We start from the raw sequence: 25,078 nt of genomic DNA on the forward strand, positions 1-25,078 counted from the left end.
TTTCTTTTAGATTTTCCAGTGTTAAATATAATTTATGAGAGTATTCCTTAATGCTCATCTGAATTTTATTGGAATCTGTTGTAAAATTCCCCTTTTCTATTTTACTGATCTGGGTCTTTTCTTTCCTTGGTTTGTTTCATTAGTGTGTTAATCATCATCATTTTAAAACACTATTTACTATTTTTCTTGTTTTGTTGAATTTGTATTCATTAGTCTCAATTTGATTAATTTCTGCCTCCATCTTTAACATTTTTTTTTTTTACCACCGACTGTTTTGGTGGTTGTCTTGTTCTTGTTTTTTTTTTTTTTTTCCTATGACATTGGGAGTGTATCATGACCAAGCCAGCTCAGTCAGTCAACAGGTTCTCAAGTGCAGGAGGATTAAAAGAAAAAACATGATTAGACAATATTGTAGCATGACCTCAGCCAGTTCTTAGGCTGAAGGCTGAGATGGCTTTATTTTTTCCCAATTTCCTTTTAAACCATTTTAATTACATGCAAGTATTAAGGTCAGTTCTAGGTTGAGGAACCAGCAACACAATAGATACAAACAGTCAAGGAACAAACAAGGCAATAAACAAAAGTCCCATGATTACTATTTCTAACTGACGAAAATATCTGAGCCTACTTACCTGTCCTAGCCCAAAGTAATATTCATGCCTGAAGCCTACTTTTTTGTTGACTGAACTTACTTCTCTGTTTTAGCCTAAAATTAGATTCCTGTCTGAACTTACTTCCTTGTCATAGGCCAAAGTCTGATTCCTGCCTAAAGCCTATTTCTGTGTTCTTGGCCAATGTCAGATTCCTGTCAAGCAGTCCCAGAAGCTCTCCACAGTACCATAAGGGTATTTATTTGAAAGCTCATTGATTTTAAAAAAATTTAAATATTCATAGTTATAATCTTTTCTCTTAAAACTTCCTGAGCTATATCTCATAGCTTCTGATAAGTTGTGCTTTTACTTTTTGGGTTGATTTTTTTATCGAATTTAATTTTTCTTTCTGATTTCTTCAGTGACACATTTTAGTTATCCAAGTATATTGTTCATTTTCCAAGTATTTATGATTTGTATAATTTTTTTTGCTATCAGGTGCTTGTTTTGTTCCACTATGATCTGATAGTTTCTTTGTGTGTATGATCAGTTCCTTTGTGTGTATGAAGACTTGTTTTATGCTGTATTTCTAGTAGGCTTCATTGATCACTTATAAGAATGTGTATTATATATATGTCTGATAGAATATTCTGCAGGTATCTGTTACCTCCACTTGATCTATGGTGTAGTTTAACTGACATATTTCTGTTAGGGAAAACAGAACAAAAGGAAGCAACCAAACAGTGACACCTGCCTTGGTTGTTTATTGCTCTAGTTCTGTGGCACCTAGAGTTTGCATTCCCATACTTGTGGTCCCCTGTTTTCAGGCACCCAGTATAGCCCAGTTTTAAGCAAAAGATAAATTCTGAAGATGATACTGGGTTACTGTACTCTGAGTCACAAACTGTCAAAATGAGACTTCTGTCTATTGCTGTGGAGGAATCACTTTCTTCAAAATCTGCATCTGGATTTGAGGCTTTTGAAGCCTGTAGGCTTGTCGCAAAGTAGGCCTGCCAGTCTCTTTTGAGCAGGGTGACCTATCTTACCCTTTGAATGGGGCTTCTGTTTTCCCTAACCTTACTAGGGAACCATGTAGCTGTATCTGTGTGTGTTTGACTTGGCTTCCTTTCAATGTGTTACCTGTTTTTTCCTTGACAGTTTGTGCCTGTCTAGTGAGAGCCATTGAATTTCCAAAGCTTTTCTACTTTTTTGCTTTGTAGCAGTGTATTCTTTTTACACTGTCTCATCTCTTTACCTGGGTCATCCAGAAGCTGGTTTTAGTCTGATGTCTTACCACAGTTTCATTCGTTGGCATCTAAGCTTGAATATTTGGTATGGAAAACTAGGATGAGAGTCATTTCTCTTCCAATCATATCGGTTCTTTTAGTTGCTTGTAATGTGACCAGAGAAATACTAAAAAGAAAATTAAATGTCAAGTCAAACAATTCTTTGAAAGATTTGAGGACATTCAACTCCTTTGACTACATTATTTTGAAAGTGCTTGGTATAATCTGAATATAAAATTTATTCACTCCAGATTTATATTGTTACTATATCAGTTTTTTAGAAAATCTCTTTGAAAGAAACACCAGTTGGCTTTTTCTGTCCCCTAAACCTTTTCTTATAGTAGCAGTACCACCACCACCACCACCACCACCTCCACCACCACCACCACCACCACCACCACCACCACAACAACAAAATAAATGATGATGATAATGCTAATAATAATACTAATAAATGTTTTCTCTGTGTAGCCCTGACTATCCTGGAACTAGCTCTGTAGACTAGGCTGGCCTTGAACTCAGAGAGAGATCCATCTGCCTCTTCCTTCCAAGTGATGGGATTAAAGGTGTGTGCAACACCATCCTAGGCACAATTGTTTTCTTCCTTTTATTAAAATATTTTTATTTTGCCATATATTATCATTGTTGATGACTTTACCAGAGATGATGTAATTAATTTTGAACTTATATGTAACTCTTCTGTTTTAGGATGCTTTAATCTGGATCCCAATAGAGTTTTGGATGTCATTTTAGAAGTGTTTGAATGCAGGCCAGAACATGATGACTTCTTTATATCTTTATTAGAATCTTACATGAGTATGTGTGAACCACAAACACTGTGTCATATTCTTGGATTCAAATTCAAGTTTTACCAGGTAAAAATGTGTATATATGTGTGTTTGTAGATCAGTGTCATAATTTTGTATGTATACTTTGTTTTATTTTTATTTGCATTGTAGTATTTGCTAGTTTCAGCTCAAACATTTTAGCTGATGAGACAGAGAAATGCAAAGTTAATGATATGTTGTGATGAGTGCTATATTAACAGTATAAATGATTTGATGAGACAGTCTAGAGAAAAGCAGAATTAAATTTTGCCTCAAGAAATGGGCTCTAGTAATACTTGGAGGAGGAAAGACGTGTTGAAAATTTTTTATGCAGAAATAAACTGTGAGACTATAGATTGGTGGTGTGGGAATATATAATGTATTGAAGAAATAGCCAGTTGTTACTTGCCTGTTTTTGTAATGTGAGAAAAAGAGTGGTAGAAAATTGTCTCTAGATAGAGAGATGCATATTAGATTGCCATAGGCCTTTGGCTACATGTTGTTTAGGATTTGATTGTGCATGTGGAGGATATTAGAATGTTTTTGGGATGTTAAGTACTTTGAACATATTTTACATTATGTTCTACTAAATCAGTATAGTAGCTGAAGATACCCTATTTCTCTGGTTAATTCTCTTTAAATCTCTCATATTATTGCTACTGTTATTTTCTAAAAGATTTGATGGAGGTGCCTAAGTACTGAAAAGTCATTTCTGGTAGTATTAGCTTTTAGTAAAACATTAGCCACAGCTGCTTCTCAGTTTCCTACCAGAAGCTTGAGAGTCCATTCATTAGTATAGGGAAATAGGTCAAAGTATCTTAATCAGGTTTTAAAGGCATCAAAAAAAAAAAAAAAAAAAAAACAATGGCAGAAATAGAAAGGTAGAGAAAATTTAACTTGGTCCATGATTAATACTTGAAGATCAAATCACAGTGAAGATTGATGACATTCTGAGTAACATCAAGTTAATTGTTAATTTTAGGATTAAAAGTAGTTTTACATGAACATATTGTTAGTGATATAACCAGTGTATATCTGGGAGTGTTTTACAATATTTGAATAATACTTTTTGTATATTTTAAAATGTATATTTAATATATGTTTTTGGACTTTAAGTATAAGAAATACTTAAATGGTAGGAACAACTTGTTCTTGTAAGAAATACCTCTATACTGTTCAGTGTGACAATGTTTCTTTTTTGCTCTTGCCAAAGCTATCTAGTTACTGTGAGAGTGTGTAGTCTTATGGCTGCTGAAGGGAGGGGAAGAATTGTCAGAGATTTTAAATAATTTGTGGTCATATGAGGGAAAGTAAGGAAAGCTGTGTGTAAACCAAGTCTTGTTTAGGAGATGTAACCATGGGTGTAGGTTCTTAGGAATGTGTAGGCAGCTCCTGTTCTCTCCAACCACTACCTGAAAATGTTAACTTCCTCTTTTTATAACTCACATATGACAAAACCACTTAAAGGGGAAGGACACGGATGTGTAGGTACAAGACAGTTTTATTCTGTTAGAGCTAAGCTGTTAATTGAATCAAAGTAACTTTTCCTAAGTATAAAATGTTAATTGTAATGCCCAATGTACTTATTAAGAAACAGAGAAGGACAAGAAAGAAATCCAAATGCCACACAGACAAAAGAAGCTAGAGATGTAGGGAATGAGGAACAAAAATCACATAGCAAAATGCCCAGAAAGCCTGTCCTTAATATTAATTCTTTTAACTGTAAAATCCATCTCTTTAATTAAAAGTCAAGTTTTGGCAGAGTGCACTCAAACCAACCAACCAAACAAAAAACAAATAAAAAACCATGATCCAATATTACGCTAGATAAAACAATAGTCAAAGGTACAAATAATTTGAAAATAACAATCTAGAAACAGATATTATATTTGCACATGGGAAAAAGTCCTGATGCCCATCTCAACAGCAGAGAGGGTAGAATTCAGGTCAGAAATTATTATGAAATGATGATTGATGGCCTCTAAGATCAACAGTCCATGTAATATTTTTATATAGTTTACAATAGTTATAAACACGAATCAGCTAAGCAGCGTAGCCTTTAAATTTATGAAGCAGAGGGAACAATTTATACTTGACCCGAGAGTATGAAACTTCTTGAGATGAATTGTTTAGAATAGGATTAAAGAAACAGTGCAAGTGGTCATAATATAGTCTATTCAGGAATCTCAGAAGAGATTAGAAGTTAAATAAGCTTTTGTAAATTTGCTCTTTAACCAGCTATTGCTAATAGACTAGACTGATATGAAATTTATCCTCTGATAATTATTCACCTTTTGTGTACCCTGTTCTTATCAATGATCACATTAACTAGACATGCTAGAAATAATGGGCCTCACTTGTAATCCAAGTACTTAGGAGGTTTTAGTACATTAATGACTTGAATAGACTAATACCACATTTACTAGTCTCATAACCTCAATTTACATAACTGATGTCAAGTAATTTCACACCATTGTCCATCACTGTAGCTATAATAAAATATCACCCCATGTGATCACAAGATATTTTGTAATTCAAGATGTTCTGTGGTCTAAATTCTAAATATATGGTCTATGTTGGAGACTGTTCCAGGTGCATTAAGAAGAATAGATTGGTATTGTTAGGTGGAGTTTTCCACATGTGCCTATTAGACCCAAGTCACTTAATGTTTTGTTGTATTTGAGATGAGGGACAGATTATAAGTAAGTTCAGTAAGCTTTGTGAGTTTGTTTTGGTACCAAACTTGGACCATTATTTGTTTTTATTGAAAATATTTTGATACAAAATAACCATTTATATGCAAATGTTTAGAATCAAGAAATTAAGAAGTTTAAGATTTATTATTTATTGTAAAAATTATAACAAGGCAGTATCTTTTTAAAACAACACAAATTAGTTTGGTTATGGTCATATTATACACCACAAGTGTAGCTACCTGTATGTACTTACAGACGTTTTATTTCAGTGTTGTGGGGTCTGGTAGGGGGGACTTAGCATGTTGTCAGTGTTTGCATTTTATTTACATTTGGCTTGTTATTGCTAGTTGTTCTATTAACAATAGACATTTAAACATTAGTTTCAGTGTGTTTTTCTAGATATATAGACCCTCATAGTTTATCTGGAATTAACTTTGCCATTTTGTGCTTTAAATGTTGATTTATTTATTTTAACTGTTTTGAAGAGGAAGTCTGGGTGTAAGTAGTCATACTTAGCTTAAAATTCAAGACATAAAAGTATGGAGTATGTACTTCTACATTTGTCAGTGTTGTCTATCTGCATTGCATGGCTACTGAGAACTAGTTGAAAAGCAAATACACACAACACAGACACACACACACACACACACACACACACACACACACACACACAAAACCAAACAATAAAACAACCACAATAATAGCTCTGTAAACAGAAATGAAAATGACGTTATACAGTTTAAATCTCACGTTTTGTTCAAGTCTCAGCTTTTACTTGAATATTCTTATGCATTGTAAAAGATGCTTAGTCTCAAAACTGTTTTCTTGTACTCAATCTGACGATGTTTTTACTGGTAAAAGTCTTTGCCCCCTGTTCAGATGTTTGATTTTATAATGAAGATATTGAAGATACTTAATTTTTATTGATGATTGGTAGAGAAAAGATAAAATTTTAATTTTACTCTGTACCTTAAGGAATTACTCTTCTTTTAGGAACCAAGTGGTGAGACGCCCTCGTCTTTGTACAGAGTTGCTGCAGTCCTTCTGCAATTTAATCTCATTGATCTAGACGATCTTTATGTGCATGTAAGTCAAGAGCTTTGTTAAAAGTATTTCTTATGCATCCCAGGGGTGAGGAAGAGGGGTAGGCAATTATATAGCACTTCAATGTTGGCTTTAGACTTCCAGCTTTTATTTTTGAAGCCATAAGACATTATTGCTTTGTCTAAATTTAAAATAGAGTAGATTTTCTTCTTTGATCAGCAATAGAAGGTAAATTCCTCTTAGTCACCCTTAAGGTTTCAAGATTGGATATATAGCTCTTTTTAATCATTACCAGTGCTTAGCTCATGGGGAGAAAGGTCAAGCTCTAAACAATGTTGTTTTAGGCTTTTTTATTTTATATGTAACTTGAAGGAAATAGGGGATTGTCTAGAAACTTCTAGGTAAACACTTCTGTACAGTATTTTAAGATTTCACCTCTAATGTTTACTGGTTGTTTATATTAGCCTTAGCTATTGAAATAGATTATGCATTTTACAGGGGTTGAAACTTTCCTATTGTAGCTCACTGTAGTGCCTAAGTAACTTTAAAAAATATTTGACTGTGTTTTTGTTTATGTCAGGTTTATTTTATGAAATATGCTTATAGTAACAATCCTCCACATGTACAAGGTAGCTAGATTTGAGAAAATCAACCCCCAACAATGGAATTGACTTTTTTTCTATATTGATCTAGAAACTAGTTTGTGACATTATTAGATACCAAATTATTAATAGTTTTTATAGTTGAAAATTAGTGCATTCAAGTCTACCCTTTTGACATATATGTAGTACTTTGTTTAGTTTGAGATTTGGCTTTAAAAGATGAAATATATACTTTTTGTTTTGGTGGTATTGGAGGTCAAAGAAACTTTGCTCTACTGCAGAGCACCCCTGCTCCTGGTATTTTCAATGAAATGGGTACGTATTTTAGGCATATTTGTAAATTCAGTGATAAACAGCTCTGTAGTATGAATTTAGGACTTTTAAAATACCAAATATATAGAATATTTATTGTTATCTGACTTTAAAATGTATGTAAAACTCAGGTACTAACTTTTTAAAATTATTGGACAGTAATTGAACAATAGTCTGCTTTTTATATGTGCAAGCTGCTTGTATTAACTTAAGAAATTTTAATGATCTATTTTTAGCTCCTTCCAGCTGATAATTGTATTATGGATGAATACAAACGAGAAATTGTGGAAGCTAAGCAAATTGTAAGAAAACTCACAATGGTGGTTCTATCTTCTGAAAAACTTGATGAACGAGACAAAGAAAAAGACAAGGACGATGAAAAAGTAGAGAAGGTACATCACTCAAGACAGTAAAACTTATGTTTGTTTAGATTCATGAGGTTTAATTTCTCATGGTTAGTCACCTTATGGAGTATGTTTTCTTAATTTTGATTATGTAAAATTTGATTTGGATAATACTCATTTGGACTTTAATATGAATGGTACCTTCACAAAGAAAATTGCTCTTTTTTTCTTGTAAATTTCAAAATTAAAATCAGAAAATGATTTTATTTTTCTGTTTATATAATATTCTATAAATCCTAAAGGGATTCTCAAAGATGAATGAATTCTAGCATGGTATAGGTTTAAGTCCAACTTAATTTCAAATTTATAAATTGTAATGCATATGTATGTTCTAAATGGGAAAATAAAACAACAACAACAACAAAACAAGAAAAAAAAATGCCCAGAAGATCATATTTTTTTCAAGTCACTGAAAATTCAGACAATTACTGTTAAATTTCCCAACTTTTTTGTTGTATATTATTATAGTAGTAAGTCAAGTTTTAAAGAGAAATATCTGTATTCCAAATATCATTGTTATGTTTGTTCATTTTTAGCCACCTGACAACCAAAAACTTGGTTTGTTGGAAGCTTTGTTAAAGATTGGTGATTGGCAGCATGCACAGAACATCATGGATCAGATGCCCCCATACTATGCAGCTTCACATAAACTAATAGCTCTTGCTATTTGCAAGCTCATTCACATAACTGTTGAGCCTCTCTACCGAAGGTTTGTTATTCTATACTAAGCATTAAGATACAAATAGTTTCAGATTACTAAAATATCTGTGTATTACTATCTTTTCTCTTTAAGTCTAGCATCTGTTACTGTATTTTCTCAAAACATAACAACTATTCACAGGGCATGTGTATATGACTTATTCCCTTATTTCCCAGTGGTCTAGAATGTGTGCTGCAATGTAATATGAAAACTCCAAGTTAAGTTCCTGGAGCCTGTTTGTATTATTGAGAGTGAAAATACCTTTCTTCTGATTTTGCCTTTTCTTCTTGAGAGGCAGAAAGTTTCCCTTTTTAAAATCAGCCTTAGGGAAACAGTTTTCTATTCTGGTGTTAATCGTTCTGACTGAAGACATCACCATTCTGATAGGATGCAGTTTGGAAAATTACTAGTATAATTTCTTTTATTATCCTGAATGTGTCAGCTAGTCCTATTGACATCAGCCTATTTGTAGGGAGCTTTGGAGCAGTATTGGCAGCAACTCTGGCTTCAGCCTCATAGATTAGAGCCTGTTTCAAAAGCCACAACCTTCTTGACTTGTGTGTAGCTGCTGCCTTCATTGTGACCTGAGGTGTAGGTAGTGCAGGCCTCTTCTCAGAGATCGAGCCCTGAGAGTTAAAGTAAGACCCCTGCTCTGCATGGGAAAACGCTGGGCATGCTGTTCTTTCTAGTAAGACAACTTGGATTGGACAGTTAGCTTGCCTACTACTACTTCCTCAAACTCAATATAGGTAAACAATAGATCCCAGATTGAGACAAGTTTGATTTCATCTTGTCATACAACTGATGTCCATGTCTTATTCTCCATTCCTATAACCACAGTCTCTGTGCTGGCCAAGCTTAACTTAAACTTGTGTTAAATGTTACTTGAGATCTACACCAAGAGTTCCTTTATTTAAGTTATTAGTTTGAACCATTGTCTTTCTGAGTTTTGCTTTCATGCTTACTGAATTTATTTTTGTGTTTTGCCAGCTGAGAATTATTTATTGTAATAAAATGAGTGATGAATAGCATTGGAGACTATATAGTGCATAGATTTCTAAATTTTGCTTTTTTTTTTAATAGAGTTGGTGTTCCTAAAGGTGCTAAAGGCTCTCCCGTTAGTGCTTTGCAAAACAAGAGAGCACCGAAGCAAGTAGAGAGCTTTGAAGATTTGAGGAGGGATGTATTCAATATGTTCTGTTACCTTGGTCCTCACCTCTCACATGATCCCATTTTGTTTGCAAAAGTCGTGCGCATAGGCAAGTCATTTATGAAGGAGGTCAGTAAGCTTTTTCTTCCTTCTAGAAAATTAAAATTTGAAATGAAATGTTATGAATATATTTGTCTTCATGAGTATTTCTAGAAACAACAAAAAAAGTAAATATGAGTTAAGGAAAGTTGTGTTGAGTAAACTCAGTTTATGGAAAGCCCATTGTGTCCCAGTGGTGATTATGTATAAGTGTTAAAACTCCAAATCTAGGTATAGGATTCAAATACCTCCCTTAGGAAACTCTTTGGTTGATTTTCATTGTAACTTGCACTTCCACTTACTCTTCTTTCCCCTTACTCGTCTTCTATGGATTTTCTTTCATGCAGTTTTGAGTCATTATTAATTGTTTGGAGGCTTTCCAACTTCAAACTGCTCAAGGCCTATTATTGTATTTTTTTACTTATTGTAGGGGATAAGGATTGAGCTTAGGACTTTGTGTGTTTTAAGTATGTGCTCTACCATGGAGCTGTTTACCAGCTCATTTTTCTTTTCTTTCTTTCTTGTTTTTTTGTTTTTTTTTGTTTTTTTCGAGACAGGGTTTCTCTGTGTAGCCCTGGCTGTCCTGGAACTCACTCTGTAGACCAGGCTCGCCTCAAACTCAGAAATCCGCCTGCCTCTGCCTCCCAAGTGCTGGGATTAAAGGCGTGCGCTACCACCGCCTGGCTCATTTTTCTTTTTAAGTAAAGTTTTTATTGAAATTATTATATGACAGAAAAATATATAAATTGTGAATATACAGTGACCTTTTCAAAACTAAACACCCATATGTCTACCACCTAAACCACGAAATTGAATAGTACCAGGAATGCCTCATTTGTAAACACTTAGACTATTTAAAAAATCTGTAGTGTAGAATGTTCATCTGATAGATTAAATATCTCCAGCCTTAGGTGTTTAATTTTCAACTTCTGATAAATTATCTGACTGTTTTATCTATCCATCTATTATATGTATCTATGTAGTTTATACCCATTGCCATAATCACCACAAATAATTGGTAGACTATTTTTATCACACATGCTGTTACCTTCTGCCACTTATGTCACTTTCCCTTCTGTGTTGCTGCTTTCTGTCAGTATAGTTTTGCTTTTTCTATGATCTCACGTAAATAGAATTATATGTTCTCTTTTCTGATTTCTTTCACTTCATATTTTTAGAGACATTCAAGTTATTGCATGTGTTAGTACCTTTTGCTCATTATATAGAAACAGAGTCATTGATATATTTACCAGGTGATGGATATTTAGGTTATTTCTGTGAATAGCTATACTTTTGGGAGGCATGTTTTCGTGTTGCCAAAAGTGGGATTGATTAGTGAAATATTAAATAAGTATAACTGAAAAATTGTTGGATGTCGTGGTCCATACTTTAAAGCCCAGGACTCAGATGTAGTCATATCTCTATATGAGTTTGTGGTCAGGCCAGCCAAGCCTACATAGTGAAACACTTTCTTAAAATAGAAAAAGAAAGAAAGGAAGGAAGAAAGGAAGAAAGAAAGATTATAAAAACTGTTTGACAGTGTTGACGATGTTTATAGTATTTTACATTTTTGAGAACAATTATTTGAGACTTCTAGATGCTCTCTACACCCTCACTGACACATGAGATTGTAATACTTAAATTTTTGGCATCTTAATGAGTTGTGGTATCTTATTGTGGTTCCATTTTTTGTCATACTATTGACCAATGATGTTGAGTATCTTTTCATGTATTTATTTTCTACTTATAATATTTTTAGTGAAGTGTTTGTTCATATCTTATCTATTTTGATATGACTTTTTTTAATATGTCTTTATATATTGTTCTAAGGCCTTTATCATATAGGTATTTTTTGAAAATCTTTCAGTCTGGTTTGATGTCTCAGTTTTAAACTGTCTTTTAAAAAATTATGTATGCATATGTGGGAGTGGCAGGGGTTTGTGCAAGTGGGTACACGTGCCAGAGGAGAGCAGAGGAGTTTTTAGGATTCCTTGGAGCTGTTGTTACAGGTTGTTGGGATCCAGACTGGTCCTCTGGAAGGGTAGGGACTATTGAATTATCTTTGTCACCTTGAAATACTCTAGGGGATCCGACAATGCTAGCTTCCACAGACACTATCACTTATATGCACATACCCACACACAGACTCATACAACTAAAGATAATAAACACCTTTTTAAAAGGAAAAGTTACAACTTACTAATTTCAGTTTAGTAATAATTTTTCTTTAAAATTTTCCATTTTGTATGTGCTCCCATGAAAATTTTGCTCAACCCAGTACTTTCAAGCTGAAAAGAATTTATAATTTCTTTTTAGTTATAAAACAGAATACAAAAGAATATTTAGAAATTCATGTGAGCACATACATACTTTTCTCTATTGTTTGGTGATTGCATTTTTAATCTTAGATAACACTAGCTGTATGGAAAAACAAACAGCTCTTGTTATGAATCCCATATGACACCTAAAATATTTGACTTGGTTTTAAATACTTATTAGCTGGTAGATTATTTTCTTTAGTACCTTTTTTTTTAATAGAAGTAGTGAGGAAAAGGCTTATTAGCTTGATTTTATTATTCATAAATTGTACATTATGAAAAGGTTCCATATAGGAATCTATTATATGAATGTTGTACATATCACTTATGTGATATAGTCATATGAAAAGGAAGCATGTCAGTGTTTCAGTATCTTCGCTGTTAAGAATCTGGAATGAATAAGTAATGTGAGGTATTTAATTAGTGCCTGCTTAAAGAACTAAAGGATGTTTTATCAGTACATCATAATCAGAACATGTGAAATGTATTCATTCTGTTACTGGAGCTGCAAACCTTGATCACTTGGTAAGTTTTTCACAACAAGGTTGCTCTACTGTATAGTTACTGTTTCTTCCTTCGTAGTTAATATAAGACACTCTGAGAGTAAGTCTGTGTTTCATCATACTTTTAATTTCCCAATACTGTTGTAATTGAAAATCTTAATCTTCTGATCTCTTGTTCTGAGAAATATCTGCAAGTATCATAATTTGTAAGCAGATCAAAGTCTAATGTATGGAACTCTTACATATAAAGCTGCACATGAGTGTTATTACAAAAATACACAAGTTATTAGAGCTGTTTTGCTCTCCCCTTTTCTATGGAAGTGAGCCCTTCTATCACTGTCCCTTGTGTCAACTCCATTTTATTTTTTTATTAATATTGTAAGTTAGTGAACAAAATAATAGTTTCATTATGACATTTTTATACAGATACATCGTAGTACCTCATTTATTCATACCCCACCCTCTTCTCTTCTCACCTCTGGTCCCATATTTCTGCCCTAGTCTATTCTATTTTTTGTAAAGAATAAGAGAAAACAAGGTAACCATTTTGATCATTCAGGGACACTGTGGACAAGAAGTGTGTGTCTTTCATTATTAAAGTTGTAGTAGGGAGCGCCCCCCCCCCCAAGCACCCAAGTATGAAGTAGAAATTTGGTGTATTTTGCTCATTAAACTACTTTACCAACCTCATGTGGTGATGCATGCCTGTAATTGTAGCATTTGGGATGCAGAGGCAGGAGACTATTTAAGCCCAGTTTTTTGAGAATCACCTGAACCTTATAATGAGAGACCCTCTTCTGTAGAAAACGTAACTTAACACAACAAAGCCCTAAAGAAACAAAGCTTTATGAGCACCAGTCAGTTTGGTCTATATTGTTGATTTTGAAAGACTTATTTAAATCCAATTAGAATTCGTAAATATGCTTTTAAGTATTGAATAAGACCTTAGTTCCAAACAATGCATTTGCAATTTAATTTATGTAACAAATTCTATTTGTGTATCCAGGTTGTTATACAACTCTTATTTTTAGGAAGAAACTTATGTACTTAGAAAAAAATAATGTAATCATATTATTTATTCTAATTTTAATCATTTTTCTCTGGTTTTGTGTGTGAAAATATTTAATAAATTTGAAGTCTGTAAGACTTTCTTGTAGAGTGTTTACCAGACTGTAGCATGTATGTAAGACTTTCTTGTAGAGTGTTTACCAGACTGTAGCATGTATCACAATCACCTGTGGGGCTTACTAAAATGCAGATTGTGGGCCCAATTGGCCTGGGGTAGACAGTGAAAATTTGCATTTCTAACATGTTCGCTGGTAATGATGCTGCTGGTCCAAAGACCAGATTGTAATTCTAATATATAAGCATATTTGATCCTTCTTTTTGGGCTTAGAGGGGTTGGCAGTGACTAGTAATCTAAAATCTGACCAGCAATCACTACTATCCTCTGTGCTCTAGCATTCTGGGCATTTCTGTCCTTAACATGTTTGAAGACAAAACCTCTATGAACAGAGAAACCCCCAATTCTACTATACTTCATTAAAGGTTCCTCTGTATCAGACTTCTTGAAGAATGGGTGTCCTGCATCCCCTTTGGCTCTTACACTCTTTTTGTCTATTCTTCTACAGGTTTCCCTGAGCCTTGAGGGGAGGGATTTGTGTAGACATTGCTTTTAGGGCTGAGTATTCCAAGCCCTCCCACTCTCTGTGTAATGTGTGGCTTGAGTCTCTGTATTTCTTCCCATCTGTTGGAAGAAGCAGCATTTCTGATGATGGCTGAAAAGGCACCTGAGTATAGCAGAACGTCATTAGGAATCTTTTTTTTTTTAAAGCTCAGGACATAGCAAATGCTGTCATACAATTTTGTTCCAACAAGTAGTTAGCATGATGTCTGATTTCTCACTGTTTATTCCTGGGATCATGTGCTATACATACAAATAAGGTAGGAATTGCCAGGGAACTAATACCATACTCCATTTCCTCAGCTTTTAAAAAATATATTTATGCTGTGCGTGTGTGTGTGTGTGTGTGTGCGTGCGTATACTCTGTGGGTTCTGGGGAGTCAATCTCAGTTCATTAGCTTTGTTTGCAGGTGCTTTTGCCACTAGTCATCTCATAGGCCCTCTGCTCAGATTTCAACCAATGAAAGATAAGAATTGATTGTCTTTGAGACATTTCTAGAGACTCAGAACCTGTTGTGGTATTGAACCTTTTTTTTTTTAATCCACATGGCCAATTTTCTATTGGTGCTTCTTAGGGTTACATGCCAGCACATGAGTATGGTCTGCTTCTGGTGAAATCCAAACTAAAATATGAGAGTGCATTTCTTTAAATGGATTTAATGTTTAAGCCATAATCTGTTCAAAGGTTATATGCACATATTTTTTGTTTTATGATGGGAACTATTTATATATAGCCATATTTAGTGCTGGAAAAATATGAAAGAATTTCCAGGTGTAACCTCTCTTTCCTGTAACTCTTTCTATGAGTTAGATTTTTTTTAAAGTATAGAATAGAGTTTATTTAGGGGCGTGGGAAGGGGAGTTGAGAAGAGAGGCAAGAAAGAGAAGGGACAGAGAAGGATACAGAGAGAGGGGTAAACGGTTGTCAGGAACACATGGAGAGAGATGGGGAGAGGAAGGGGAGAGAACGAGAAAGGGATCAGGGAGAAAAGAGAGTCAGAGAGAGAAGGGGCAGGGTGAGTTAGATTTAAACTCCAAATTATTCTTATTTTATTTTGATAATTAGCCTGGGCTTGTTTTAAACTCAAAATTTTCATTCCTCTAGATCCTTGGATTCCAGACATATGTCACTTCCCCCAGAAGTTTTAAATTATTTTATTTTACTTTTACTTGATTATTTAAAAAATTGTGGATTTCTGTGTGTGGGTGTTTTGGCTCCACTTATGTCTATGTAGCATATGTGTGCAGTGTCTGCAGAGGTCAGAAGTAGGAGTTGGATTCACTGGAATCGAAGTTATAGATAGTAACTGGAACAGGAGTTACTTACAGCTAACTGCCTCATGGGTACTGGGAATCAGACCTGGGGTCCTCTAGAAGAGCAGTCAGTGATTTTAACTGCTCTACCATCTCTCTAGGTCTGTTTAAAATGATTTTTTAATGGAACCTGTTTTGGATCCTCTCTAGCAAAAAGGTTTTTTCATAGAGTAGTTTTGAGGCACATTTGAGATAGTTTTTAAATCTAATATACCATACTTACTGAGTAAAGAATATATAAGTAGAAATAGTGCCATAATTTTTTACAGACATTCTAGTTACAAATCTTGTGTGTGTGTGTGTGTGTGTGTGTGTGTGTTTAATCAATGGTACTGTATTGTCTTAAGCAGCATTTGAAATATTCGTGAGTTAAAGCCACTAAATTAGGTCATTAATTATAAGAAGCTATTTGTTTAGTTTTATCTATTATTCCTTCTTTATTTCTCAACTCTCTTAAGCCTGTCTTGGTGAAATACCTCTCACTATTATTTTTTGGTGCCGAATATCGCTGTATAGTGTCATCTGCATTGCCTTTGTAGAGTGATGTTGGAACCTCTTTTAGTTCATTTTGATGATGACCTTCCTAAACATAGCTGAGTGCTGTTTTACTTAAATTTAAAGCTCAAAGGCTGAAAATACTTCAGAGATCTTGTAGCTTAAGAGTTGTCACCTTAGACATCCAAATTCAAAACTCACATAGTTGGGATTGATCATAAGACGCCTTTTCTAACTAAACAGAGAAGGGGGAGATGCCAGAAGCCAGGACCTTCGCCCTTACCCTCACCCCCTACCTTTCCCCACCTGCACAATGTCCCCTGAAGCTTGGCAACTGCAAGATCCTGCTTGACAACTGCAGATAGACTCAAAGCAGTGTACCAAATCTTCTGAAGAAGAGCAGGGAGACCATAACTCAAGCAGTGTACCATATCTTCTGAAGAATAGCAGGTAGATCATAATTCAAGGCAGTATACCATATAGACCATGACATGTTTCAAGGCACAGGCCAAGAAGATTCTGTACTTTCCCACTACCTGGACCCTCTTACCCCCTCCCCTTGTAAAACATGCTATAAAAAAGCATTTCATGTTCAAAAAAAATTAAATAAAAAAAAAGAAAAAAAAAAGAAAAAAAAAGAGCTGTCACCTCATGCCGGGCGGTGGTGGCGCACGCCTTGAATCCCAGCACTTGGGAGGCAGAGGCAGGCGGATTTCTGAGTTCGAGGCCAGCCTGGTCTACAGAGTGAGTCCCAGGATAGCCACGGCTACACAGAGAAACCCTGTCTCAAAAAAAAAAACAAAAAAAAAGAGTTGTCACCTCAAAGATGGGAACTGTGTCTTCTTCGTCTTCTTCTTTCTGTTCAAAAGCTCAGTGCATGGCACTGCGTAAATAACAGGACCTTGGACCCACTTCCTCTCCTGCTTCATCGTGGTGTTCATGGTAGCATTGAGTAGTCTATGTTACTCCTGATCTAAAAATGAAGTAAACTAAAAGAAAATGAAAATATAAATGGGGTAGGATGTGTTTATTTTTAAAAATTTGCTTTTGATTTGCATGTCCCCCCTGATTATTTCTGTTTAATCCTTGCTGTAATCAGTTTTTGATAGGAAGGTTTAGTGTTCTTCTAGGTAGCTTTGTTTTATCTTCCATATTTAATTGTTTTGCTTATGAAATATAAAGAATCAACATATGGACATCCGCAACTCAATTAAGTTACTCAGGGAAGCAAACCAGTTAAGTTACTGTGAAAATTAGGCTCATTTAAATCACAGTATAGTAGGAAAGGGGGTAGCCTGCTTTAAATGGTAATAAACAATAAAGCCTAGTTTTTCTGATTATGGCCTATCCTCATTTCTGCCCCATTACAGGTTATATGTTACCTGAGTTACCAGTTCTCTATCACAAAGAAAACAGCAACAAACAATAGTTGTTTCATTTTTTTCTGCCAGGCTACCCTTCTATAGTTGAATTCCTTATTTGCTGACAAAACACATGTTGACTCAGCTGTATCTGTGAAAGAGAACCACATTTTCTTGAACCTGCCAATTAGAAAAAGAAAATATTTATGTATCTCAAATTATTGTTTAGGTAAAATAAAGCACTTAGATGCCTCTGATAATCTACTCAGAAGCATACAGATACCCTTTGAATGTTTAGCTTTCTCTTTTCCATGCTTGAGTTTTGAACTAGGCCTTTCCCTCATGTCTAGATTGCAGCATCCAGACAGGCATGACACAGGTAAAGTTGAGAGATCTACATCTTTATGTGAAGGCTGCTAGTGGGAAGATTGTCTTCTAGGCAGTTAGAATGAGGGTCTTAACCCCTCACCCACAGTGATACACCTACTTCAACAAGACCACACCTACTCCAAATAGTGCCACTCCCTGGACTGAATATATAACCATCACAGCACCACTAGCATTTTTTTCATTTGTTTGTTTGAGACCAGGATCCTCTGTGTAGCTCTAGATGCCTTGGAACTCATTATGTGTAGACAAGGCTGATGTCAGACTCTCAGAGTTCTGCCTTCCAAGTGCTGAGATTAAAGGAGTGAGCCACTCTGCTTAGCTTTTAAAGTATTGTTAAGTGGCTAGACAGCATTGTCAAAGCACTTCAAGGTTCAACCTGTATTGGGATAGTCCAGACCCAGGATGTGATTTTTTTTTCCTTCTGTCAGCAGTGTCCCGAATATTTTGGACTTTTTGTTGAGTGTTTTAGTGGTGGTGAATTATAATGCAGCTAAAGTTCATTTCCTTATTTTGACTTTTGGTTGCATTAGTATTTGATTTTATTGATTCTGCAAAGCATCAGTCCTCTACCTTTGGGTCATGACCATTGGAAAATACATACTTCCATTTCCAGTCATCTTAGGAACTGGGACACTGCTTAGTAGCAAAATTACAGTCATAGAGTATCAACAAAAATAATTTTATGGTTGGGGTTCACTACAACGCGAGGAACGAGCTGCAGCATTAGGAAGGTTGAGAAGGACCTGGATTGAAAATGTAAATACATTAGAACTAAATGATTGTGATGGTTACAGTTTCATTAAGTTTAGTAATTAATGCTTAATATGAGTTTTAGGACGGTTTGGTTTATAAGGAGAAAAGAATTGGCACTTAAAACTGATAACTTAGGGTTAGGGATGTAGATCAGCTGACAGAATGCTTGCCTAGTAAACTGAATGTGGTGCCACACTCTAATCCAAGACTTGGGAGGTGGAGACAGGAAGATCAAAAGTTCAGGGTCAATTTGGGCTAGTTCTGTGTCTGCCCCCCCCTCCCTTCCCCCCACAAATATAGGAATAACACCCCTCCCCCCGATTTAAAATTCATGAGTTTTAAAAATTAAGAGATTAAACATACATATGATAATTTGATATATTAGTGATAAATTATATTTCAAATATACATGTATATAAAAGGCAAACAACTAAGTAATATATAGCTTTTCAGATTATAAACTTATGCAGTGATCAACTTCTATTATTGTTTTAAATTTTAGTTTCAGTCTGATGGAAGCAAACAAGAAGATAAAGAGAAAACGGTAAGAGACTGAAAGAATTAAATAATGAACGTGTTTGTCAGGATATAGTATGCTGAATATTTTACTGTGAACAAGACTTAGCTATCCTTAGAAATAGTTATTTTATACTTTACATGCTCAGTATAGCATTTGGCAACTCATTAAAAATTTTGTTTGAAGATTAATATCCTCTTTTTGAAGATTGCATACTGTATGAGGAAATGCCTCTCATTACCTTGTTACCTTTTCTGCTTCTTTTACTTCATTTACTATCTTAGATGGAGAAAAGACTCTGATTGGGTTGCGCCCCCCTCTCTCTCTCTCTCTCTCTCTCTCTCTCTCTCACCCACTCTCTCTCTCTGTGTGTGTGTGTGTGAGAGAGAGAGAGAGAGAGTGGGGGAGGGAGGGAGGGAGAGAGAGACACAAAGAGAGGTAGAGAGATTTAAAAATGATAATTCCTTTAAGACATATCCCTATTTTGAGGATATATTGAAATGAGCCTTCTAATGAAATAATTGTTTTGCTTTCTTTTTAGGAAGTTATCCTTAGCTGTTTACTTAGCATTACTGACCAGGTATTACTTCCATCTCTTTCTTTGATGGATTGCAATGCTTGCATGTCTGAGGAGCTCTGGGGAATGTTTAAGACATTTCCCTATCAGCATAGGTAAATACTTATTCAGATTGTTATTATTAATGTCTATTAATTCTAGTATATTTACTTCTAAGCATTTAATATTTTCTAAATTTTCACCTCATTTTCTTAAAGATATCGTCTATATGGCCAGTGGAAGAATGAAACTTATAATGGTCACCCACTTTTAGTAAAAGTTAAAGCTCAAACAATAGACAGAGCCAAGTATATCATGAAGTAAGTTTTTTTTTTTTTTATGTTTACCTCAAATATGTCTGGATATAATTTACTTTGTTTCAGCTATTTTGCTTAGAGTGTCAGTTTTGAGAAAGCTTATAAATATTTCTTAAAGGTATAACTGATTATATATTGCGGCTAGAATGAGTTAGTTTTTATGTTAGCTCATTTTAATTACAAGTTAATGTTTTATTTATTTTTATACTTTATAAATTTATATATGTGTATGGGGGTAGGTGTGGCTGTGTGTGCCATAGTATTCACATGGAGGTCAGAAGAGTGAGGATGGGTTCTGTCTTTACTTCATGTGTGTCCGGGAATCAAACTCTGTTCATAAGAATGATATTCATTCTACTTTCTTGTAAGTTATTTGAAACTTATGAAAATTGTATACTTTATGCGAGTATTAGTCTAGATACTAAAAACTCTTCTATTTGTTTTCAGCAAGGATTTTGACAGTTGTCCAACATTTTATAAATCCATTTACAGTTATTCTAATTAAAGTTGTATTTTCTTTGGTTTCACTAAGTATAGTAGTTTGCAATGATACTGTGTTTGCCCAGTGACATTATCTTTGGATATTGGCTACAGGCATGAACCTGGTCACAGTTTGGCTTATAATGAGGTGTGACAGTAGACAGAATGAAATTTCTAATTAGTTAATAGGAGAGAAAATTATTGCTGGAGAGGCTATTCAGTTTAATGAACCCAAGACAGTTTTAGCTTCAGAAGCCTATATATACAGTTTCTATCTTATTGCAATCAGATCAGGTTTTGTCTATATATTTATATGTATGATATGATCAGGCCATTCATATTTTATATATACACACATACTATTTGTGCTAGACACTGAGTTGAGTGCTGTTTTTAAAATAATACTTATTACTAATTTTCTTGATTTTCTTTATAACTACAACCTTAATTCTTTTATCTGGAATAGTATAGTACCTTGAATTATTCTATTTCAAAATTCTTGGGTGATTTGATAATACTTGGCAGGTTGTATGTCAAACTTTATGGCTTGGTGATGTGAGAGATACTCCTTGATCTTTCCTACCATATATCCTACCTCATTTCCTAATGATTACACCTAATGACTGAACCTACTTGTTTCCCTAAATGCACCATGGTCTCCTTAGCCTTACTTCCTTTGTATGTATTTTTGGTTTCCTTTATTTGTACAACTTTTCCCTTTGCTTGCTTTTCCCTCTCCATGTGGTGATTCATCTTAGAAAGTGTGCTTGAGTGTCAGCTCTCTGAAGGCTCCACAGCACATACTAACAAACAAACTTTTAATGTTATTGATTGGGTATAAGTGCTGTTCTCAAATTTGTCACCTTTTTAAAAAGAAAATTTGTCAGGAATAATAACATACTTCTGAATTTCTTGTACTTGGTAATCTGAGACAGGAGGATAATGACTTTGATTGCTGTCTTTACTACCAAGATGAGACTGTGTCAGAAAAATCAACCAACGTGGGGCGGGAGGAACCATGATTTTAAATCTGTGTCTTTAGTTAGGCCAGACTTGAGAGCAAGAACTACTCTTCATTTTTATATTCCCAATGCTTAGTGCTTTGTCATAGTAAGCATTAATATGAATGAATGCATACATGAATACAAATTTTTATTTAGTGTAGAACAATATGTATAGAATTTTTTAATATAGTTGGATTTTTGTTACATTTTAGCTGTAGCTTAGCTGTTACACCAAACTTTATGAGTTTTCTACAACTTTTTACATTGACAGTGGAATATATTAGTATATTATTTGTATAATTTTATGATTTTTCAAATCACTCATTCTTCAAATGCTCATCGATTGTGTTTTATATGCTTGACATTCTGGTAGCTTGAAGGTAGGACACTGTCAAGAGAATATTTGTTTAATTTTGCTTATTTTCTCTTCAGGGTAGTGAAGACAAATGAAATAGAATATAAAGTGTACACTTTTATGGGAGTGAGGCAAATAGGAGAACCACCCAGAGCAGGGTTTGAAAAAGGGAAGGGTGGTACTAAGTTAAAGGCTGAGGTGAATATGGTTTCAGATTTTAAAACCAATGGTTTCTTTTCTCCATTGGCAGGCAGAGAACAAGAGAAACTGAGCTATAGGAAACAAAGGGAAGCAGCTGATGGTTACATCATTTAATTATTGGTTTGCTTTTATCACAAGAAGCTTCGTAACAGTATTATTACTTTAAAAATGGTTACATTCCTTGAATTACAAATCGAACTTGTACTTTACTTCAATATGTATTTTTGAACATTTAGAAGTGCTAGATGTACATTCCTTTTAGAAAGCTTCTTTCATTTGTTCACTTGTTGCTGTTTATAGAGTTTCTGTGTTTATTATGTAACTGTCTCCAAAAACCTTCACATTTTGTGTAGTAATTATGTTAAGTTTTAGGGTTTCACTGATACAGACTTTTAGAATCTTAGAAAAAGTATGCTGATCACAGAAGAAATAAAAAATGAAAGAAATATAATTTATTGATTTTAAAAATTGTATATCTTGAATAAAAAAATGAGAGAACTAATTTATGAACTGATAAATGAAACCTTGTAAATCTAAAATACATATGATTATTATAAAAAAGTTTTCATGTATTTATAGAGTGAAGTAAGTTTTATCCTTAGTAGATAACTAGCATTTAAACTCTGAAATTCCCTTAGAGAGTCCACCTTTTGCTACAGAGTGGATGAAAATGCAGTTGTTTGCATGGATCCATGTGATGTATTTGAGTTTTCCATGTAGTACAGCGATGTTTATCAGCATCCTGAGGAATGCTACTTAGTATCAGCCTTGACATTTCTCTCCCTTTGTAGGCGTCTAACCAAGGAAAATGTGAAGCCTTCAGGAAGACAGATTGGCAAGCTGAGCCACAGCAATCCAACAATTTTGTTTGATTATGTACGTTTTGAAGTTAATACTATTTTAAAAGATTTTCCTTTTGATTGTCTTTATATCAGTACAAGTGGAAATGAAATGATGTAAATTTTAAAATGTTAGGAAAAAGCAGATGAAATACCACTTTATGCTAAAAACAAAATTTTTCATATACAGTATTTAGCACATTGATCTGTTCTCCAGTAGTATATAACAGAACTACTGTCAGGTTTTAGAAACATCTGAATGTTTCACTTTGATTCAGTTATAACAGTGATACCCTCCTTTTAAAATTATTGTCAAAATTTTCATATAGTATATTTTGATCATATTTTCCCCTCCCACAAGTCTTCCCATATCCTCCCTACCCTCCTAGTTACCAAACCCCATGTTTTCTCTTTCACTTGGGAAAAAAAGACAAAAAATATGTACGGGGGGTGGGGTGGGGAAGCACAGAGTCTATTTTAGAGACTCTAAATAACATTTAAAACAGGACTAGCCATTACTATTACAAAATCCAAATTTAGACCTATTGGAGTTGTTTCATAGGTGGAATGTAGCCTTAGGAAAACACTCTATAGCAGTGATAATGTAAAAATGTTTTATATAAATGCAAAACAGTAGAGACACTTTGTTTTGCTCTCAAGACAGGATTTCTCTGTGTAGCCCTGGCTGTTTGAGAACTCGCTCTGTAGACCAGGGTGGCCTCAAACTCACAGAGATCCTCCCACCTATGCTTCCCAAGTGCTGGAGCTAAAGGCATGTGCCACCACTGCCTGGCTAGAACACTTTAATTGTATTATTTCTAATTTTAGAAAAGTATGAACCTTACTTAGCATAGAAGGTTTTCTTTTTATTTAGTTAATGCAACTTACTCTTTCTTGATCTTCCAGATCTTATCACAAATCCAGAAATACGATAACTTAATAACACCTGTAGTAGATTCATTGAAATACCTTACTTCATTGAATTATGATGTCTTGGCCTGTATCCTTTCATGTGGAGCAAAATAGAGATTTCACATGTCCCTATATTTAAATTCTGAATGATTATTTTTTTCTCTGACTTCCTTACTAATGATCTAAAGTTGGTCCAATCGACTGATCTGTTGTCAGACCTAAGTATTGAAAAGGAAATTGTGTATGTGTGCATGTGTATGCATGCACATATGTTAGTGCTTTGTGGGGTATAAAGGGAGAGAGACTCAGTTTATCAAGCATGTTGATACAGGTGAGATGTTACATGTTAGGAGATAGGAAAGAAGGTCGATAAATAATGAGTATGGTGGCTATTTTCATTCTTCTGCGAAGATGTGGGGGTTTAAGGGTCTTTGTTACTGATATTCTGATAATTTTTTTCTTAATGTATGAAAGATTGTATCATTGAAGCTTTAGCTAATCCAGAAAAGGAGAGAATGAAACATGATGACACAACCATCTCAAGCTGGCTGCAGAGTAAGTACTTTTCATTTTTCTCAGGATGGTAGTATTATCGGTGAGACTAAGGAGGTGGTAACTGCCATGTTTTACTTGCCTGCCTATGGTTTCAGGCTTTTAAGTGCTTATTTGTCAAGAGCTCTTGACGGTGTCTAGCCACTAAGCTTGTTCTGCAGTGTCAGAGACCTTGAGTCTGTATGGAGATTTATTAAGTACTTATTATTTTTCTTTACTTAAGAGACTAATTTTTTACTGTGATAGAATTTGAGGAAGTTGTCTCTGACCATACCACCCTGGACTTGTTGAGTGTCATCTAATCTGGAAAGTTTAATGAGATAGGGCTGAGTTAGTATGTAAATAGGAGAATTTGGGGAAACATTTGGAAGCTGACATTCCCTTTCTTTCTAACTTACTGTTATATAGAGATTACACTCTTTCCTTGTCTAGTGTATATGAATCTGAATTTCCCACTGTACTCTAAGCTCCTTAAGTCAGGACTTAAGTTTTGTCTAATTATTTACGTAATTAGTAAATAACTGTTAAGTATTACAGATTATTAGATAATTTTCCTCTTGTGTTCACTTCCTCTCCAGGAAATAATAGGGACTATTAGTTAAAATTGGTCTTCTAAGGTTGGCAAGATGACTCAACGTTTAAAAGCATTGACTGGTCTTCTAGAGGACTCTGGTTCTAGTCCCAGAACTGATGTGGTCACTCACAACCCTTTTTAATTCCAGTTCTGGGGAATCTGACACCCTTTTTCTGATCTTTGTGGGGACTAGGCATACACATAGTACACACACACATACACACACACACACACACACACACA

The 25,078-nt window shown here is 34.5% G+C and overlaps 1 protein-coding gene across 2 annotated transcripts in view; it reads left to right on the forward strand.

Moving 5' to 3' along the window:
• The window catches only part of Thoc2 (THO complex 2), a 112,931-nt gene that overhangs the window by 40,750 nt on the left and 47,103 nt on the right, over nucleotides 1-25,078 (forward strand). For both annotated transcript variants that reach the window (XM_028784333.1, XM_028784757.1), the window contains exons 8-18: nucleotides 2,585-2,751; nucleotides 6,393-6,485; nucleotides 7,594-7,749; nucleotides 8,298-8,470; nucleotides 9,545-9,740; nucleotides 19,031-19,072; nucleotides 19,587-19,717; nucleotides 19,820-19,921; nucleotides 22,750-22,834; nucleotides 23,704-23,797; nucleotides 24,184-24,264. In XM_028784333.1, the coding sequence (XP_028640166.1) occupies nucleotides 2,585-2,751; nucleotides 6,393-6,485; nucleotides 7,594-7,749; nucleotides 8,298-8,470; nucleotides 9,545-9,740; nucleotides 19,031-19,072; nucleotides 19,587-19,717; nucleotides 19,820-19,921; nucleotides 22,750-22,834; nucleotides 23,704-23,797; nucleotides 24,184-24,264 (1,320 nt within the window). The remainder of the gene's footprint in view (nucleotides 1-2,584; nucleotides 2,752-6,392; nucleotides 6,486-7,593; nucleotides 7,750-8,297; nucleotides 8,471-9,544; nucleotides 9,741-19,030; nucleotides 19,073-19,586; nucleotides 19,718-19,819; nucleotides 19,922-22,749; nucleotides 22,835-23,703; nucleotides 23,798-24,183; nucleotides 24,265-25,078) is intronic.

This window comes from Grammomys surdaster, unplaced genomic scaffold (assembly GCF_004785775.1).
Source record: "Grammomys surdaster isolate TR1022 unplaced genomic scaffold, NIH_TR_1.0 60, whole genome shotgun sequence".
NCBI classification, from domain to species: domain Eukaryota; kingdom Metazoa; phylum Chordata; class Mammalia; order Rodentia; family Muridae; genus Grammomys; species Grammomys surdaster.